Source organism: Carcharodon carcharias, chromosome 4 (genome assembly GCF_017639515.1).
Source record: "Carcharodon carcharias isolate sCarCar2 chromosome 4, sCarCar2.pri, whole genome shotgun sequence".
Taxonomy (NCBI): domain Eukaryota; kingdom Metazoa; phylum Chordata; class Chondrichthyes; order Lamniformes; family Lamnidae; genus Carcharodon; species Carcharodon carcharias.
In genome coordinates, this window is record NC_054470.1 from 185,594,637 (window position 1) to 185,615,903 (window position 21,267).

At 47.7% G+C, this 21,267-nt stretch overlaps 1 protein-coding gene across 3 annotated transcripts in view; it reads left to right on the forward strand.

Annotated features, from left to right (window-relative positions):
* aadat (aminoadipate aminotransferase) overlaps window positions 1-16,112 on the forward strand; it is a 118,718-nt gene extending 102,606 nt beyond the window's left edge. Inside the window, exons 12-13 of one of the 3 annotated variants that reach the window (XM_041187012.1) lie at window positions 8,513-8,583; window positions 15,998-16,112. In XM_041187012.1, the coding sequence (XP_041042946.1) occupies window positions 8,513-8,583; window positions 15,998-16,078 (152 nt within the window). In that variant the 3' untranslated portion in view covers window positions 16,079-16,112. Of the gene's footprint in view, window positions 1-8,512; window positions 8,614-15,997 lie in introns of those variants that run through there. The other 2 variants (XM_041187011.1, XM_041187010.1) reach the window with 2 other exon arrangements.
* Window positions 16,113-21,267: the final 5,155 nt, after the last annotated feature.

Sequence of the window (21,267 nt, forward strand, 5' to 3'; positions counted from 1 at the left end):
GTACCAGAGAAAGAGTTGTGGAAGGGGGCCGGAGTAGGACTGCAACAAGGAATGTTCCACATACCCCATAAAGAGACAGGCATAGCTGGGGCCCATGCGGGTACCCATAGCCACACCTTTTATTTGGAGGAAGTGAGAGGAGTTGAAGGAGAAATTGTTCAGCATGAGAACAAGTTCAGCCAGACGGAGGAGAGTAGTGGTGGATGGGGATTGTTCGGGCCTCTGTTCGAGGAAGAAGCTAAGGGCCCTCAGACCATCCTGGTGGGGGATGGAGGTGTAGAGGGATTGGACGTCCATGGTGAAGAGGAAGCGGTAGGGGCCAGGGAACTGGAAATTGTTGATGTGACGTAAGGTGTCAGAGGAATCACGGATGTAGGTGGGAAGGGACTGGACAAGGGAGTCAAGATAACGAGAAATGAGTTCTGTGGGGCAGGAGCAAGCTGAGATGATCGTTCTACCGGGGCAGTTCTGTTTGTGGATTTTGGGTAGGAGATAGAAGCGGGCCGTCCGAGGTTGGGTGACTATCAGGTTGGAAGCTGTGGGAGGGAGATCCCCAGAGGAGATGAGGTCAGTGACAGTCCTGGAAACAGTGGCTTGATGTTCAGTGGTGGGGTCATGGTCCAGGGAGAGGTAGGAGGAAGTGTCTGCGAGTTGACGCTCAGCCTCCGCGAGGTAGAGGTCAGTGCGCCAGACAACAACAGCACCACCCTTGTCAGCGGGTTTGATTACAATGTCAGGGTTGGACCTGAGAGAATGGAGTGCAGTAAGTTCAGAGAGAGACAGGTTAGAATGGGTGAGAGGAGCAGAGAAATTGAGACGACTGATGTCGCGCCGACAGTTCTCAATGAAAAGATCGAGAGAAGGTAAGAATCCAGAGGGAGGGGTCCAGGTGGAGGGAGAATATTGGAGATGGGTAAAAGGATCCGTTGAACTGGGAGAAGACTCCTGCCCAAAGAAGTGAGCCCGGAGACGAAGACGGCGGAAGAAGAGTTCAGTATCATGCCGAGCCCAAAATTCATTGAGGTGAGGGCGTAAGGGTATGAAACTAAGTCCTTTGCTGAGCACTGAACGTTCAGCATCGGAGAGGGGAAGGTCAGGGTGTATAGTGAATACACAGCCAGGGCTGGGATTGGAAGATGGGGTGGGGACGGAGGGACAGGCAGGGGTGGAGGGTCCTAGATGGGTGTTGGTGTCGATGAGTTGTTGGAGCTTGCGTTCCTTAGCACTTGAGAGAAAGAGAAAAAGTTTTATGTCCCAGAGATACCTGTAATCCTGTGTGGGTTCGAACTGCTGTTCCCGTCACATTCTGAAATCCACTCTCAGTGCCATGCGCCGCCATATGAACACACTCGACCTCTCCCTCCAGCAGCACCGCCGTACCCTTTTTCAAAGCTGCGCGTGCCCCCAGTTTCATTTTATCCTTCGGCTCATCCGACGCCTCAACAAGAAACTTTTTCTCTTTCTCTCAAGTGCTAAGGAACGCAAGCTCCAACAACTCATCGACACCAACCCCCATCTAGGACCCTCCACCCCTGCCTGTCCCTCCGTCCCCACCCCATCTTCCAATCCCAACCCCAGCCGTGTATTCACTATACCCCCTGACCTTCCCCTCTCCGATGCTGAATGTTCAGTGCTCAGCAAAGGACTTAGTTTCATACCCTTACGCCCTCACCTCAATGAATTTCGGGCTCGGCATGATACTGAACTCTTCTTCCGCCGTCTTCGTCTCCGGGCTCACTTCTTTGGGCAGGAGTCCTCTCCCAGTTCAACGGATCCTTTTACCCATCTCCAATATTCTCCCTCCACCTGGACCCCTCCCTCTGGATTCTTACCTTCTCTCGATCTTTTCATTGAGAACTGTCGGCGCGACATTAGTCGTCTCAATTTCTCTGCTCCTCTCACCCATTCTAACCTGTCTCTCTCTGAACCTACTGCACTCCATTCTCTCAGGTCCAACCCTGACATTGTCATCAAACCCGCTGACAAGGGTGGTGCTGTTGTTGTCTGGCGCACTGACCTCTACCTCGCGGAGGCTGAGCGTCAACTCGCAGACACTTCCTCCTACCTCTCCCTGGACCATGACCCCACCACTGAACATCAAGCCACTGTTTCCAGGACTGTCACTGACCTCATCTCCTCTGGGGATCTCCCTCTCACAGCTTCCAACCTGATAGTCGCCCAACCTCGGACGGCCCGCTTCTATCTCCTACCCAAAATCCACAAACAGAACTGCCCCGGTAGACCGATCGTCTCAGCTTGCTCCTGCCCCACAGAACTCATTTCTTGTTATCTTGACTCCCTTCTCTCTCCCCTTGTCCAGTCCCTTCCCACCTACATCCGTGATTCCTCTGACACCTTACATCACATCAACAATTTCCAGTTCCCTGGCCCCTACCGCTTCCTCTTCACCATGGACGTCCAATCCCTCTACACCTCCATCCCCCACCAGGATGGTCTGAGGGCCCTTAGCTTCTTCCTCGAACAGAGGCCCGAACAATCCCCATCCACCACTACTCTCCTCCGTCTGGCTGAACTTGTTCTCACGCTGAACAATTTCTCCTTCAACTCCTCTCACTTCCTCCAAATAAAAGGTGTGGCTATGGGTACCCGCATGGGCCCCAGCTATGCCTGTCTCTTTATGGGGTATGTGGAACATTCCTTGTTGCAGTCCTACTCCGGCCCCCTTCCACAACTCTTTCTCCGGTACATCGATGATTACTTCGGTGCCGCTTCATGCTCTCGTCAGGACTTGGAAAAATTTATTAATTTTGCTTCCAATCTCCACCCCTCCATCATTTTCACGTGGTCCATCTCTGACACTTCCCTTCCCTTCCTTGACCTCTCTGTCTCAATCTCTGGTGATAGACTGTCCACCAATATCCATTACAAACCCACCGACTCCCACAGCTATCTCGACTACAGCTCCTCACACCCCGCTTCCTGTAAGGACTCCATCCCATTCTCTCAGTTCCTTCACCTCCGTCGCATCTGTTCCGATGATGCTACATTCAAAAACAGTTCCTCTGACATGTCCTCCTTCTTCCTTAACCGAGGTTTTCCACCCACGGTGGTTGACAGGGCCCTCAACCGTGTCCGGCCCATCTCCCGCGCATCCGCCCTCACGCCTTCTCCTCCCTCCCAGAAACATGATAGGGTCCCCCTTGTCCTCACTTATCACCCCACCAGCCTCCGCATTCAAAGGCTCATCCTCCGCCATTTCCGCCAACTCCAGCATGATGCCACCACCAAACACATCTTCCCTTCACCCCCCTTATCGGCATTCCGTAGGGATCGCTCCCTCCGGGACACCCTGGTCCACTCCTCCATCACCCCCTACTCCTCAACCCCCTCCTATGGCACAACCCCATGCCCACGCTAAAGATGCAACACCTGCCCCTTCACTTCCTCTCTCCTCACCGTCCAAGGACCCAAACACTCCTTTCAAGTGAAGCAGCATTTCACTTGCATTTCCCCCAACTTAGTCTACTGCATTCGTTGCTCCCAATGTGGTCTCCTCTACATTGGAGAGACCAAACGTAAACTGGGCGACCGCTTTGCAGAACACCTGCGGTCTGTCCGCAAGAATGACCCAAACCTCCCTGTCGCTTGCCATTTTAACACTCCACCCTGCTCTCTTGCCCACATGTCTGTCCTTGGCTTGCTGCATTGTTCCAGTGAAGCCCAACGCAAACTGGAGGAACAACACCTCATCTTCCGACTAGGGACTTTACAGCCTTCCGGACTGAATATTGAATTCAACAACTTTAGGTCATGAGCTCCCTCCCCCATCCCCACCCCCTTTCTGTTTCCCCCTTCCTTTTTTTTTCCAATAAATTATAAAGATTTTCCTTTTCCCACCTATTTCCATTATAAAAAAAACCCCACTAGAACTATACCTTGAGTGCCCTACCATCCATTCTTAATTAGCAAATTCGTTTAGATAATATCACCAACTTTAACTTTAACACCTATGTGTTCTATTGTACTATTGTCGTTGACATCTTTTGATGATCTGCTTCTATCACTGCTTGTTTGTCCCTACAACCACAACCCCCCCCCCTCCACCTCTCTGTCTCTCTATCTCTCCACCCCCCACACACACACCTTAAACCAGTTTATAATTTCAGCTCTTTCCTGGACTCGAACTCAAGTTCTGTCGAAGGGTCATGAGGACTCGAAACGTCAACTCTTTTCTTCTCCGCCGATGCTGCCAGACCTGCTGAGTTTTTCCAGGTAATTCTGTTTTTGTTTTGGATTTCCAGCATCCGCAGTTTTTTTGTTTTTATCAGTGAGCAGGTTATTGTTAAGCAAGTGCTGCTTGATAGCACTGTTGATGACCCCTTCCATTACTTTACTGATGATCGAGAGTAGACTGATGGGGCGGTAATTGGCTGGGTTGGATTTGTCTTGCTTTTTGTGTATAGGACATACCTGGGCAATTTTCCACATAGCCGGGTAGATGCCAGTGTTGTAGCTGTACTGGAGCAGCTTGGCTAGGGGCGCGGCAAGTTCTGGAGAACAAGTCTTCAGTACTATTGCCAGAATATTGTCAGAGCCCAAACCCTTTGCAGTATCTAGTGCCTTCAGCCATTTCTTGATATCACGTGAAGTGAATCGAATTGGCTAAATCAGAGGAGGTCAAGAAGGATCATTCACTTGGCACTTCTGGCTGAAGGTTGTAGCAAATGCTTCAGCTTTATCTTTTGCACTATGTGCTGACTCCTCCATCATTGAGGATGGGGATATTTGTGGAGCCTCCTCCTCCAGTGAGTTGTTTTATTGTCCACCATCATTCAGGACTGCAGAGCGGAAATCTGATCCGTTGATTATGGAGTCACTTATCTCCGTCTATCGCTTGCCGCTCAGACTGTTGAGCCCTTAGGTCATTCTGTGTTGTAGCTTCACCAGGTTGACACCTCATTTTTAGGCATGCCGGTTGCTGCTCCTGACATGCCCTTTCACTCTTCATTGAATCAGGGTTGATCCTCTGGCTTGATGGTAATGGTAGAGTGGGGGATATGCCAGGTCACGAGGTTACAGATTGTGTTCGAGTACAATTCTGCTGCTGCTAATGGCCCACAGCACCTCATTGATGCCCAGTCTTGAGTTGCTAGATCTGTTCAAAATTTGACCCATTTAGCATGGTGTTAGTGCCACACAACACGATGGAGGGTATCCTCAATGTGAAGGCGGGACTTCATCTCCACAAGGACTGTGCGGTGGTCACGCCCACCGATACTGTCAGGGACAGATGCATCTGCGGCAGGCAGGTTTGTGAGGATAAGGTCAATTATGATTTTCGATCTTGTTGGTTCCCTCACCACCTGCCACAGACCCAGTCTAGCAGTTATGTCATTTAGGACTTGCCCTGTTGTGGTGCAACCGAGCCACTCTTGGTGATGGATATTGAAGTCCCCCACCCAGAGAACATTCTGCGCCCACTGAGCACACTCAGTGCTTCCTCCAAGTGACGTTCAACATGGACGAGCACTGATTCATCAGCTGAGAGAGGACGATACGTGGTAATCAGCAGGAGGTTTCCTTGCCCACGTTTGACCAGATGCCATGAGACTTCATGGGGTCCGGAGTCGATGTTGAGGACTCCCAGGGCAACTCCCTCCCTCCCGACTGTATACCACTGTGCCGCCACCTCTGCTGGATCTGCCCTGCCAGTGGGACAGGACATACCCAGGGATGGTGATGGTGGTGTCTGGGGCATTATCTGTAAGATATGATTCCGTGAGGATGACTATGTTTGGCTGTTGCTTGACTAGTCTGTGAGACAGCTCTTCCAATTTTGGCACTAGCCCCCAGATGTTAATAAGGAGGACTTTGCAGAGTCCACAGGGCAGAGTTTGACGTTGCCATTTCCAGTGCAGTGGTCAATGCTGGGTGGTCCGTTCAGTTTCATGCCTTTTAGACTTTTTGGCGGCTTGATACGACCGGGTGGCTTGTGAGGGCTTTCAGAGGGCAGTTAAGAGTCAACCACACTGCTGTGGGTCTGGAGTCACATGTAGGCCAGACCAAGTAAAGACGGCAGATTCCCTTCCCTAAAGGGCATTAGTGAACTAGATGGGTTTTTACAGCAATCGACAATGGCCATCATTAGACTTTTAATTCCAGATCTTTAGTTAATTCAATTTCCACCATCTACTGTGGTGGGAATCAAACCCTTGTCCCCAGAGCACTGCTCTAGGTGCCTGGATTACTATCCCAGTGGCAGTACCACTATGCCATCCCCTCCCCTAATCACGACAAGTGGGAACCTCTAGCTGACGTTCGATACAAATGGCGACATCAGCCGAGGGCAGGAATTTGCCACAAACACGACATGTGGTTTCAGAAGCTGCAAAGCAGTTGCCAGCCCTGCAAACAAGGTGCCAACAGAGATCACCCTGCACCACCGGCCAGGGACAACTCATGTGTGGCATTTGTGACAGGCTTTAATCCACTTGTTTAGCCATCAAAAGAAGTGCAGCAGATGATTCCAGCTAATCTCACCACAGTCCTGAGGCTGCATTCCCATCATCTCTTGCAGGTGGGCAGATGCCAACCAACCAATCTGTGTTTGTCATGTTGATTGAGGAATAAATTTTGGGCAGGAATTTGGGGCTGATTTCCCTGCTGTTCCTCAACAGAGTACCCGGGGATCTCATATGGCCCACCTGAGAGGGCAGACAGGGCCTCGGTTTAATGCCTCATCTGAGCGACAGCACCTCCAACAGTGCAACACTCGCTCAGCACAACACTCAAGTTTCATGTGCGCTGAAATCCTAGGGTGGAATTTTCCAGTCCCTTTGGTGATGGGTGTCATGGCGGCCATGAGCAAGCCACATGGCGAGAAGGCCACAAATTGGTTTTGTGCTGTCGTGAAACCAGTTTGCAATCGTCTGCTCCAACCGCCAATAGCTTAGAAGCATGAAAAATAGGAGTAGGCCATTCTGCCCTTCGAGCCTGCTCCACCATTCAATATGATCATGGCTGATCCTCTGTCTCAACACCGTCATTCTACTCTCTCCTCATACGCCTTGACACCTTTAGGGTCCAGAAATCTATCTATTTCCTTTGGGAACCTAATTTCAACACTTTAGCATCTCGTTATAAGCCCTGCTCGCCGGAATCATCCCCCCACCCCCCTACGCTGGATCATCTGGGCACATCAACACTGCACATAAGTGACATGCACCTGGCGAGCTGCACTTTTCTGTCTGTTTGCCTACCTTGCTTTGGGCAGCACTCGTAGTCATCAGCGCCAGGCACTGCAGGCAGAACCACATCACTTTTAGGGGTGCTCATGGGCAGGTCTGTACCTATCAGACCAGTCGTAAGGCGGGGGTGGCTTTTCAATGGCTGCAGGGCTAGGGCTTGCTTAGGGAAGGGGGAGAAGTGGCCTCAGGCAAGGGAAGAGGCTGCAGGGCGAGGGCTGTGCTGGGGAAGGAGGGTAACCCAGGGTGTTGTGTGTGTGGGGGGAACACATGTTGATCTGTGCAAGTGGCCTCAAGATGGTGAGGGCTGAGGAGGCAGTTTCCAGAGGAGATGAGGCCAGATGGAGATGTGAGGGTGTGTGTGTGGGAGAGTGAGTGGTGATGTCCCTTGAGCTGGCAGTGAGTGAGATGCCAGTGAATGTGTGACGGGCTTGTGAGTGTGTGAGTTTAGAGCGATGAGATGGTTTCCTTACCCTGGCGGCACAGATGAGATTATTCAACTTCTTTCTGCACTGGATGGCCAACCTCTTCTCTGCAGCCTTGGCACTGACCACCTCTGCCACCGCCTCCCAAGCTGGGACTGATAGGCCTCCTGTGGCCGGAGCGGTGGTGGGGGGGGGGGGCGCGGGGGGCTAGAGGTGGGCCTCCAAAAGCCATTCCAGTGACGGGTCATTGAATTCTTCTTGGCTTTCAGGGCCATGTCTTCACTGGAGCAGATTTGGACTGCAAGCATTGAGAACTGAGTGCGCAGCTGCAGTTTAAATATGTCACCCGGCGTGAGTAAGCGGTGTGGTGGGCCAATCAGAGGCCTGCCACCAGCAAGATGGCATGATGGCTGCATAATTAATGAGACGGGAAGCAGACAATACCAGCCATTGCGGATGGCATGACTTTTTTTTAGTACTTTAGCTTAGTGCGAATCTGGAGCAATTCCGGCCTAGAGTAGGGCTTGAACCCACACCTTCCTAGACTCAGGGATAAGAGTGCTACCTACTGAGCCACAGTTGGCACCTAGTGCGTTACTGATGCCTTTAAAAGGAAGCTAGATAATGGCATGAGAAAGAAAGGAATAGAAGGATGTACTGATGGATAGAGCATAACCATTTGGGCCGAATGACCTGTTTCTGTGCTCCACATGTTCTGTAATTATACAGTGAGAGGGAGCAGGCACATGGAGACTAGCTTCTGACCCAAGAGTATGAAAGTGGAACAGTGGGACTCTGGAGAATGCACTGTCGTCCCAAAAAATAATGAAGTAAAATGATAGAATAAGCATTCCTCATTTGCATTTTCCTTGCTCCTTCTAGGGTTTACAAAGACTGGCCACACTCATCAAAGAAGCCGTGTAGAACTGCCGACTGAAAACAATGCACACGAGGTTGATCTCTTCATAAACATCAAAAATTAACATCCTCTGTATAGTCTTTATTTCAAAATTATTTAGTTCACCGAGTTTTCTTGAATGTTCTCACATAAACTGTTTCAAGTTGAGCCACGAGTAAGGACTTCAAAAAAAGTGGGGGGGGGGGCGGTAAATAAGCAAGTTTATGGTAGATGTTGAGAAGAAATCTTCTCTTGCAAACAGTGAAATTTAGGGAATGGACATTCATATGTCCATTTGAAGTTTAACACTATCCTCCTCACAGTTCACAATACTTGCAAGTTTCATGTCATTTGAGAATATTGAAATTATGTCCTATATACCAAAGTCTTGGTCATTAATATATACATCAGAAAGAGCAGGGGGCCTAACACGGACCGCTGGGGAACTCCACTATCAACCTTCCTCCAGCTTGAGACACAACCCTTCATCACTACTCCCTCTTTCCTGTCACGCAGCCAATTTCTTATCCATATTGCTACTATCCATGCTCTAACTTCACTCACAAACCTGTGGTGTAGCACTTTATCAAATCCCTTTTGGAAGTCCATGTACAACATTTTGATATAAATATGTTGCTTAACTGGGAGTCAATATAGGTCAGCGAGAACAGAAGTGGGACTTGTTTTGGATAACCTCAAGTTTAGAACGTGGGAATTGCGTTGGAGAATAGCCAAAACCAGAGGAACAAAAACATGAATGAGGTGTTCAGCAGCAGATGAGCCGAAGCAGGGGCAAAGTTACATGTAGGTCAGACCAGGTAAGAATGGCAGATTTCCTTCCCTATAGGGCATTCATGAACCAGATGGGTTTTTATGACAATCGATGATAGTTCTCATGGTCACCATTAATGAGACCAGATTTATCGTTCCAGCTTTTATAAATTAAATTTAAATTCCACCAGCAGCTGCGGTGGGATTTGAAGTCATGCCCCCAGAGTATTAGCCTGTATTTCTGGATTTCTAGTCTTGTGACACTGCGCCACATCGTATTCCCCCTGTGACGGTGGATGTCATCTGTGTCTTTGATTGTTTCCGGCTTGTGGCAGGAGTGGAAACCTGATTGGAGGAATTTAAACATGGAGTCTGGGAAACATGGGCACAGATTTGAGGGGCGATAACATGGTTCAGGACTTTTGGAAGAAAGGGAGGCTGGAGGTGAGGGCAGTGGTTTGCAAGGACGGGCCAAGGGCTGGGTTTCTGAGGAGATGGGCAATGTGAGTAGATTTGAAGGAGAGGGAGACAGTACCCGAGCACTGAGAACTGTTAACAACACCAGCTAACATGGGAGCCAGGAAGGGATTTTGTATGGTCTAGATTAGTGGGAATTGAGTCAGGGGAGCAGGGGGTGGGTCTCATGGACAGGTTCATGGTTTCCTGAGCTTGGAGAGGGCATGAGGGGAGATAGGAGAGAACATAGAGAAAGGCACAACTCCTGTGTTTGGTCAAAGAGCAACCTTGGAGGAGGTTTGGTTCGGTGGGCTCGGGGAAGGGAGAGAAATAGCAGAGGCAGAAGTGCCTATTCATCATCAACCAAATGCCCCTTAGTGCCCAGTCTTCCAGAATGCCTGCAACAAAAGTGTAAGTGCTAATCTCTGACTATGAAGCCAAGAGAACCAGGTCATCGCTCCGAGCTCAGCAGCTCCAATATCCACGACCTTGTCCTCTTCCTGGGGGCCTAACCTCCAGGATCCTTGCTCTCCAAACTCAATTGCCCCCAACCCTCACCCCAGTCTCCGATCACCACAGTGCCAAGAGTGGACCTCTTCCCACAGCACCATTGATATGCAAACTGAGGTCCTCATGGGAAATGGAATTCCTCAGAGCATACCACTTAACAGAATCACAGAATTGGCACAGCTCAGAAGGAGGCCATTTGTCCCATCATATCTGCACCGGTTCTCCGAATGAGCAACTCACCTAGTTTCATTCTCCCGCCTTATTCCATTAACCCTTCACATTCTTCCTTTTCAGACAACAGTCTAATTCCCTTTTGAATGCCTCAGTTGAACCTGCCTCCACCACACCATCAGGCAGTACATTCCAAACCCTAACTAGTCATTGCATGAAATAGTTTTTCCTCATATCACTATTGCTTCTTTTGCCAATTACTTTCAATCTGGGCCCCCTCGTTCTCGATCCTTTCACAAGTGGGAACAGTTTCTCCCTATCTACTCTGTGCAGACCTCTCATGATTTTGAATACCTCTATCAAATCTCCTCTCAACATTCCTTCCTCTAAGGAAAACAGCCCTAACTTCTCCAGTCTATCTTCATAACTGAAGTTCCTCATCCCAGGACCATTCTCATAAATCTTCTGCACTCTATCCAATGCCTTCACATCCTTCCTGTGCGGTGGCCGGAACTGGACACAATACTCCAGTAGAGACCAAATTAATGATTTATACAAGCTCAACGTAGCCTTCTTGCTCTTGTAGTCTTTGCCATTATTAATAAAACCCTTGACACTCTACACTTTATTACTCCCACCCCGACTTCCCCTGGAACCTCACCCCGACTCCCCCTGGAACCCCCACAACGACTCTCCCTGGAACCCCCACCCCGACTGTCCCTGGAACTCCCATCCAGACTCCCCCTGGAACTCCTACCCCCATTCCCCCTGGAACTCCCACCCAGACTGCCCCTGGAACCCCCGCCCCACCTCCCACGGAACTCCCACCCCGATTCTCCCTGGAACTCCCGCCTCCAACTTTCATGGGAATTCCCGCCCCCGACTCTCCCTGGAACTCCCATCCTGAATCTCCCTGGAACTTCCATCCTGAATCTCCCTGGAACTTCCATCCTGAATCTCCCTGGAACTCCCACCCGACTCTCCCTGGAACTTGCAGCTCTGACTCTCTCTGGAACTCCCACCCTGAATCCCCCTGGAACTCCTACCCTGAATCCCCCTGGAACTCCCACACTGAATCCCCCTGGAACTCCCACCCTGAATCCCCCTGGACTCCCACCCTGAATCTCCTTGGAACTCCCACCCTGAATCCCCCTGGAACTCCCACACTGAATCCCCCTGGAACTCCCACCCTGAATCCCCCTGGACTCCCACCCTGAATCTCCCTGGAACTCCCACCCTGAATCTTCCTGGAACTCACGCCCAGAGTCTGCCTTGAATTCCTGCCCTGAAACTCCCACCACGACTGTCCCTGGGACATCCCGCCCTGAGTCTCCCTTGAATTCCCACCCCGACTCTCCCTGAAACACTCACTCTGTCCTCACACCGGTTTTCTTCCTTCTAGCTCCGAATCTGCCTGGAACTCTGTGCGTAGTCGCGTAATAATTTCCTGGAATTTCCAGTATGTTTCACATTTTAACTGAAAATCTGTTTTGCAGCAATACACAGTCAAATTATACTCCCCGTTTTCATATTTTGCAATACTGGCTTATTTGTTTCTGAAACAAATTGATAGAGTTGGATGGTTTTAAGAAATGCATATTTCTAGAAATCATGCTGATTTCAGTAATACAGCTAATAACAGCTCATCCCCCACGTGTCTGGTTTGCTTACTGATAGGAACGGGTTTAGCTTTGATTACCCTCAACCCACACCCACCCACTGCTGTCAAACAAATCTGTGGTATCTACTGTCTAAGCTCAAAATCTCCTGGGTTGCTTGCCCACTTTATTATAATCATTAAACTATATTTAACTTGATGATCTATCATCACTGACTTCCCATCCAGAGGAAACAACCTTCCCTGATCAAAGTCCATTTTTTAAAAATTCATTCCCAAGCTTAGGACCTCTACAACCTAGAAGGATAAAGGCAGCCGGCGCATGGGAACACCACCACCTGCAAGTTCCCCTCCAAACCACTCACCATCCTGACTTAGAAATATATTGCCATTCCTTCACTGTGGCTGGGTCAAAATCCTGGAACTCCCTCCCTTGTTCATGGGACGTGGGCATCACTGGCTAGGCCAGCATTTCTTGCCCATCCCTAATTACCCTTGAGAAGGTGGTGGTGAGCTGCCTTTTTGAACTGTGCAGTCCATGTGGTGTAGGTGCACCAACAGTGCTGTCAGGGAGGGAGTTCCAGGATTTTGACACAGTGACAGTGAAGGGACGGAGATATTGTTGAAAATCAAGATGGTGTGTGTCTTATGGAACTTGTCATGTGCAGGCAGTGGTGTTCCCATGTGTCTGCTGCCCTTGTCCTTCTAGTTGGTAGGGATCACAGGTTTGGAAGGTGCTATTGAAGGAGGCTTGGTGAGTTGATGCAGTGCGTCTTGTAGATGGTACACGCTGCTGCCAATGTGGAGAGTGGGAATGTTTAAGGAGGTGGTGCCAATCAAGCGGGCTGCTTTGTCCTAGATGGCATTGAGCTTCTTTCGGTCGTCTGGTAAAACCTTCATTGAATCCCCTTTCGACCTTCTGTGCTCCAGTGGCAACAGGCTCGATATCATCACCAAATTCAAAGTGTCACATCTCAGAAGGCCAAAAAATTTGTGCTGAGCTCAAATAATTATTAATCTGTTAAGGTGCCATTCAGTGTGAGTGATTCAAAGGCGGATAAAGGTGGTGCCGGAGGGAAACTGAATAAGCAAGTGCTTTAATTTTTGTCAAATTAGCAAAAGCAAAATGTTCAAAAAAATCTTCTTCACACAGTTTTCACCTCCTGTTTTCCCACTTCATTCAAGTGAATATGCAGCGTTGGGAATCGTATCAATGATAAACAAAAGCACAAAGGATATACATTTATGAAAGGAAATCACTAAGCAAGCACCTGACATGCTAGAGTTGTTTGCGAACCATCCACAGATAAGCCTGCACCTTTTTTTTTTGCATTCAAGGGTATGAGTTGGAAAATTCATGAGTTGACATCTACAACTCACATTGGCATGTTCTCATTGTGCATGTATTCATGTGCGTGGGAGAGAGATTACAATTTTAACCTTCCCTGTGTACATCTGCAATACCCAGAGTATGCCAGGACAATCTACTCTTCCTGACAAGCAAATCAAATGAACACCATCACCTGGAAGATCACCCCCACCCCAACCCACTCACCATGCTGACTTGGAAATATATTGCCGTTCCTTCACTGTCACTGGGTTAAAATCCTGGAATTCCCCCCCTAACAGCACTGTGGGTGTACCGACACCACATGGACTGCAGCGTTTCGAGAAGACGGCTCACCACCACCTTCTCAAGGGCAACTAGGGATGGGTAACAAACGCTGGTCTAGCCAGCAAAATCCACATCCCATGAGTGAATAAAAAACATTCCAATTCCTGCAGACACATTGCATGATATTTTAACTCACTGAAGACCCACTCTCTCATGCAAGTTAAAATTTGGTCCATTTTGTTTGCACGACATAATATGAGCTGTAATTTTCAGCCTGCTTTTGTAGACCTACCAGAATGTACTTGGACAAAAATGGGATAGATATAAATAGGCATGGCATGACCATGAACAAATATAAGATGGTTTCGAGTGGTTTTTCAAATAAACATAGAAGGCTTAATGCAGCAAGGGAATGATGAGAGGAGATCAAACTATCAGAAAATTAACAAGTGTTTAAAAGGTTTGGTTCAGTGATGAACAAGCTTCTTGTGCTGTCAACAAGGTTCCTAATATTATAACTGTCGGGCCTGTATCATTCGACTTCAGTAAGATGTATTATGTTTTAAATATCGTGCCAGTCATGTAGCACTGAAGCAGGGTGCTGCGGATATTTGAAATTGAAATAAGAATAGAAAGCCCTCGGAATACTCAATAGGCCTGGCAGCATTGGTGGAGAGAGAAATAGAGGCCCAGGTTTTCGCTCGTGGGTCAGGGGCGCAAGAGACGGGGAGAATTCCCAGCTCTGCGAACCCAACTTATAAAAATGGCCACTCGCAGTTCGGGGTGAGGGTCGGGGGGGGGGGGAGGGGTGTGGTGGATTGGAAGTCAGACCTGCTGCCCCCCAGAACAAGGGTGGAGGCTGCCGGGTGCAGAGGTGGACTGGGCGGGAGGCCTGCTTCTGCACTCCAGCATTATGTTGAATCAATTTCTTTTAAAAAAAAAAGCCCTCACACCACCCAGCCCCCTCCCCCCGCCCTACACACTCCCCATGCCCCAATTATGGAAACCTATGCCACCTCATGACCCCCACCAAACCCCCATGTTCCCTCATACAGCAGATGCCAACCCATGCCCCTCTAACACCTCCCCATGGCCCCCATACCCCCTTTCCAACCCTTGCTCCTCTAACCAGCCCTCATTGTCCCTCATACCCCTATTCCCCCCCCATATCACCATGTCAGCCCATGCCCCCACTCACCACCCTTTGCCCTTATCCCCTCCATGCCAATTTACCTATTATCCTTTGACAGTTCCTTGACAGCTTGATAGTTCTTTGACAAGTTCTTTGACAGCTTGATAGTTTTTCGACAGTTCCTTGACAGCTTGACAGTTCCTTGCCAGCTTGACAATTCTAATGAGCTTATGCACTTTTTATGCACAATCATGTTTACTTTTAACAATCCCAAAGTGTGTCTTAACTCACCTAAAGGGTGCCTTACCTATCTCAAAGGTGTCCCAGGACCATAACCAAAGGGGCACTCTACCACTCCAAAGGGCTGGCTATCCAAACTAACCCACAAAGCTCAGACCTCCTCTTCCCTGGCCCAAACTGCAGTGAGGGCTGGTTAGAGGGGCATGGGTTGGAAAGGGGGTATGGGGGCCATGGGGAGGTGTTAGAGGGGCATGGGTTGGCATCTGCTTTATGAGGAAAGATGGGGGTTTGGTGGGGGTCATGAGGTAGCATAGGTTTCCATAATTGGGGCATGGGGAGCTTGTAGGGTGGGGGAAGGGGGCTGGGTGGTGTGAGGGCTGTTTTTTAAAAAAAAAAAAATTTGATTCAACACAATGCTGGAGCGCAGAAGCAGGTCTCCCACCCAGTCCACCTCTGCACCCGGCAGCCTCCACCCTTGTTTCACACTCCTGGCCTGCCAGAATCCCACTTCAGTGGATTTGGCTGGTGATTTAAACGGCCGACTCCATACGTGTGAGAACCCTGGCCCAACTCCACTTCCACCCCTCTGTAAAAATGGAACATGCCGTGTTGGCAGGGGGGTGGCGAGGGGGTGGGGTGGGACTTCGGATTTCCAGTCATTTCTGGGATTTCACCACAAGAGAGAATCTGGGCCAGAGTTAATGTTTCAGATCAATGGTGAAAGGTCATAGAGAGTGGAGACAGGATCATTGAATAGTTTTAAGAGTGAGTTGGATAGATCCTTGACTAACAAAGGGGTCAAAGAGTACGCAGGAAAAGAGACGCCATAATCAGATCAACCATGATCGTATCAAATGGTGGAGTAGGCTCGAGGGGCTAAATGACCTACTCCTGCTCCTAATTTGCATGTTTCTATGTATCTACCTTAAAAGTTCATTCTTTTTCCTTTTGCGTAGATGCTGCCAGATCTGCTGAGCATTTCCAGTCATGAACTACATCGCCACATGCAGCGACGGTGGGGCTACTGCTGCATTTAGGCCGAGAAGAGGGACTTTCACTGTATATCGCAGCCTTCAAGATGGCCCACAACACTTTCCAGTTAATGAAGCATTTTTGAAATGTAGTGACCATTGCAGGAAATGCAACACAAGCTGATGCCTCACACATTTTGAGAGACCTGCTGTGTAATTCCTGCATTTCCTGTTCAAACTTCACACCCTTGCAGGATTTCAGGTTTGCGAGAGGCTATGACTGTCCACCTTTGGCAAAACAGTCATTGTACAGGGTGATCCTTTAATGAGTTTGTTTTTTCCCTTTGCCCCTGCACATCTGGCTCAATATGCACGAGCGTTTTATTAACTTGTATTTCGAGCTAATTTTTAACCACAATATGTTTTAATCTTTCAGCCTGCGTGAGCTGCTCTGGATGAATTTGTCGTGTAACTAAAAGCTTCCAACAACTGAAAATAATCTGTAAACAAGCCTCCCTCATATCAGAGGAATGCACAGAGACCGTCTGGCTGACATAATTTGCACTCCCATTTAAATTGTGGCCAGCCTTGCAGTTCTTTCAGCATAATTACTACATAGAGTGTTTTCTAATCTAGCAGCCTTTTTTAGCTTGAATACAACTCAGGGAAAGCGCAAGTCAGCGATCCATTAAACTACACCACCATTCACTGGCAAAATTCACTGCACAGACTGCAATGGTTCAAGAAGAAGACCCACCGTCAACTCCTCAAGGGGGAAGCTAGAGTTGGACAATAAATGCCAGCCTTGCCAGTGATGCCCACATCCCAAGAATGATTTTTCTTTCAGTTACTGTGGTATGAAACCAACAGGGTAGCGTCCCTGCTCTAAACCTCTCCACCTCACTAACTCTCTAGCTAGCAGGGCACATTGCAGGGGGTGGGGGTTGGGGATTTGGGTTTTCGAAAAGCGTTCGATAGGGTGCAACACGAGATTATTACACAAAATTAGGGCTCATGAGTTTGGAGAAAAGTGGGAGCATGGACTGAGGATTGATTAGTGGACACAACACAGAGGAGTAGGAATAAATGTGTAATTTTCAGCATGGCAGGGTGTAACTGGTGCATTTTTTTAGCCTTTCATGGCATCACTGACAAGGGCAACACTTGTTGCCCAGCCTTAATTGCCCCTGAATTGAGTGGCTTGCAAGGCCATTTCAGTGGGCTGTTAAGAGCCAACCACATTACTGTGAACTGGGAGTCCTATGTAGGTCAGACCTAAAGGGCATTAGCGATCCAGATGGGCTTTTATAACAATCAATTATAGCTTCAATGGGTCACCATTACTGAGACTAGTTTCAAATTCCAGGTTTTATTACTTGAATTTGAATTCTACTAGCTACTTTAGTCAGATTTGAAACCATGTTAGAGAGCATTAGCTTAGACCTCTGCATTGTTAGCCCAGTGACATTACCACTATGCCACCATCGCCCTGCAAGTAGTATAAGGAACAGTGCTTGGTATGTTAGCCTTTATTACAAAGGAATTGGAGTATAAGATGGCAGTGCTATATGTGAAAGCAAAATACTGAGGATGCTGGAAATCTGAAATAAAAACAAAAACTGCTGGAAAAACTCAGCAGGTCTGGCATCATCTGTGGAGAGAGAAACAGAGTTAACGTTTCAAATCTGTATGGCTCTTCTTCAGAGCTAAAGAGAAATAGAAATGTGATGGGTTTTGTACTGCTGAAGAGAGTAGGTGGAGCAGTTGGAGCAAGATAGAAGGTCAGGGATAGGTAGGAGCTCAGGGGAGATTGGACAAGGATGTCATGGACACAAGACAAAGGGAGTGTTACTGGGCGGGCATGGCAGGGTGGGATAGGAAAAAATAATAAATTAATTAATTTAATTCAATTTTTTTTTAAGTTTGAAGTTGTTGAACTCAATGTTAAGTCCGGAAGGCTGTGACGTGCCTAGTCAGAAGTTGAGGTGCTGTTCCTCCAGTTTGCATTGGGCTTCACTGGAACATTGCAGCAGGCCAAGGACGGACATGTGGGCATGACAGCAGGGTGATGTGTTGGAATGGAAAGCGACAGGAAGGTCTGGATCATGTTTGCAGACTGAGCGAAAGTGTTCTGCAAAGCAGTCACCCCAGTCTGCATTTAGTCTCCCCAACGTAGAGAATATAGCATTAGGAGCAGTGAATACAGTAGACCAAATTGAAGGAGTTGCAAGTGAAGCCGTGCTTCACCTGAAAGGAGTGTTTGGGGTCTTGGTCGGTGGGGACGGAGGAGGTAAAGGGGCAGGTGTTACACCTTCTGCGATTGCATAGGAAGGTGCTGTGGATATAGGGTCTTGGTGAGACCACACTTGGAATACTGTGCACAGTTTAAGTCTCCTTACCTAAGGAAGGATGTACTTGCCATAGGGGGAGTGCAATGAAGGATCAGTAGACTGATCCATGGGATGAGAGGGTTGTAAAATGAGGAGAGATTAAGTCAATTCTCTGGTGCTTAGAAGAGCAAGAGGTGATCTCATTGAAATGTATAAAATTCTGAGGACTTGACAGGGTAGATGCTGAAAGGGTGATTCCCCTGGCTGGAGAGTCTAGAACTAGGGGTCATAGTTACAGGAAAAGGGGTTGGTCATTTAGGACTGAGATGAGGAGAAATTGCTTCACTCAGCAGATTGTGAATCTCTGGAGCTCTCCACCCCAGAGAACTGTGGATATTGCAGAATGTGTCTGTTAGAGAAGTCATTGTAAACTTCTGTATGTTAACAGCAAGTCTTTATTAACTACTTGTAACTATACACATACATGCTGTAAAGGGTACAAGCATGGAGCTATCTCCATCTTGGGTCTTAACACATCTCTGGCCAGTAAATACCACACTGACCCTAGGTCGAGGTCATCTGCCTTCTTAAATCATTGTGTGGACTTTACTGTACTCAGTCCAACATTAACCCTGTATATACCAGACCCTCCTACTACAGTGATTGGCATAGCTCCCCTTCCTTTTTCACCTATCTATTGATCGAAGATAGTGTGTTTAAGAAAAAAAGCATTTTAACTCCTCTAAGTGCTTCAATTGTCAGGAACAGGCAAGTGACAGGTTCTTGTAAGTTTTAAAAGAAAGATAAATGTTTATTGTACAACAACCGAATATATGCAACTACAGAGATAAAAACAAAAAAGCTGCGGATCCTGGAAATCCAAAACAAAAACAGAATTACCTGGAAAAACTCAGCAGGTCTGGCAGCATCGGCGGAGAAGAAAAGAGTTAACGTTTCGAGTCCTCATGACCCTTCGACAGTTCTGTTGAAGGGTCATGAGGACTCGAAACGTCAACTCTTTTCTTCTCCGCCGATGCTGCCAGACCTGCTGAGTTTTTCCAGGTAATTCTGTTTTTGTTTTATATGCAACTACAGCCCCGTTTACACTCACACGGACACAGATGCACACACACTCAGGAAGAGATTGCAATTCTATACGTAGTATGCATTTACATTTTATGATTTCATGTGCTCTTTGTTATACTTGCTTTTCCCTGGGGTGAAGACTTGAAGCAATGTAGGCCTGTGGTCTTTTTGGTCCACTGAAGTAAAACTCTGACAGTTTAGGACAGATTAGTTGGCTCATATGAACATGGGCATGGAGCAGGAGTAGGCCACTCAGCCACTCAAGCCTGTTCACCATTCAAAAAGATAATGGCTGATCTGACTGTAACTTCCTACCTACCCCCATTAACCTTTCACCCCCTTGTTAATCAAGAATCTGCCTAGCTCTGCCTTAAAAAATATTCAAAGACTTCCACTGGCTTTTGAGGAACAGTTCCAAAGATTCACGACCCCCTGAGAGCAAAAGTTTCTCCTCATCTCTGTCTTAAATGAGCAACCCCTTATTTTTAAACTATAACCCCTAGTTCTAGATTCTCCCACAAGAGGAATCATCCTCTTCACATCCACCCTCTCAAGACCCCTCAGGATCTGAAAGGTTTTGAACAAGCCACCTCTTAATCTTCTAAACTCCAGTGGATACAAGCCTAACCTAACCAACTTTCCATATAACACAAAGATAAAAACAAAAAACTGCTGATGCTGGAAATCCAAAACAAAAACAAAAATACCTGGAAAAACTCAGCAACACAACCCGCCCATTCCTCATATTAGTCCAGTAAACCTTCTCTGAACTGCTTCCAATGCATTTACATCCTTCCTTAAATAAGGAGACCAATACTGTTCACAGTATTCCAGGTGTGGTCTCACCAATGCCTTCTATAACTGAAGCATGACCTCCCTTCTTTTGTACTCAATTCCCCTCACAATAAATTAGAATATTCTATTAACTTTCCTAATTACCTGCTGTAGCTGCACACTATCATTTTGTGATTCATGCACTAGGACACCCAAATCCCTCTGAATCTCAGAGCTCTGCAATCTCTGCCCATTTAGATAATATGCATTTTTTCTCTTCCTGCCAAAATGGACAGTTTCACACTTACCCACATTATGGTTCATTTGCCAGATCTTTGCCCACTCACAACCTATCTATGTCACTTTTGTAGCCTCCTTATGCCCTCCTCACAACTTACTTTCTCATCTATCTTTGTGTCATCAGCAAATTTAGCAACCATTCCTTTGGTCCCTTCATCCAAGTCATTTATATAAATTGTAAAACATTGAGGCCCCAGCACTGATCCCTGTGACACATCACTCATTACATCCCACCACTGGAGGAGTTGGTAGCATAGTGGTTTTGTCACTGACTGGTATTCCAAAGACCCAGGGTAATTTGCTAGGGAACCAGGGTTTGAATCCCACCATAGCAGATGGTGAAACTTGAGTTCAATAAATATCTGGACTGGTCTGACAGCAATAAAACAATTGTTGTAAAAACCCATCTGGTTCACTAATGTCCTTTAGGGAAAGAAATCCGCTGTCTTTACCTGGCCTGACCTACATGTGACTCCAGACCCACAGTTATGTGGTTGACTCTTAATTGCCCTCTGAAGGGCAGTTAGGGATAGTCAATGATGCCCACATCCCATGAATGGATCAAAAAAGACATATTTATGGCTACCCTCTGTTTCCTGCTAGCTAACCAATCTTCTATCCATACTAACATGTTACCCACTACACCATGAGCTTTTATTTTCTGTAATCACCTTTGACGTGGCACCTTATCAAATGCCTTCTGGAAATATAAGTACAGCACATCCACTTTCCCTTTATTGACATTTTATGTTCGCAGTGGCCGAC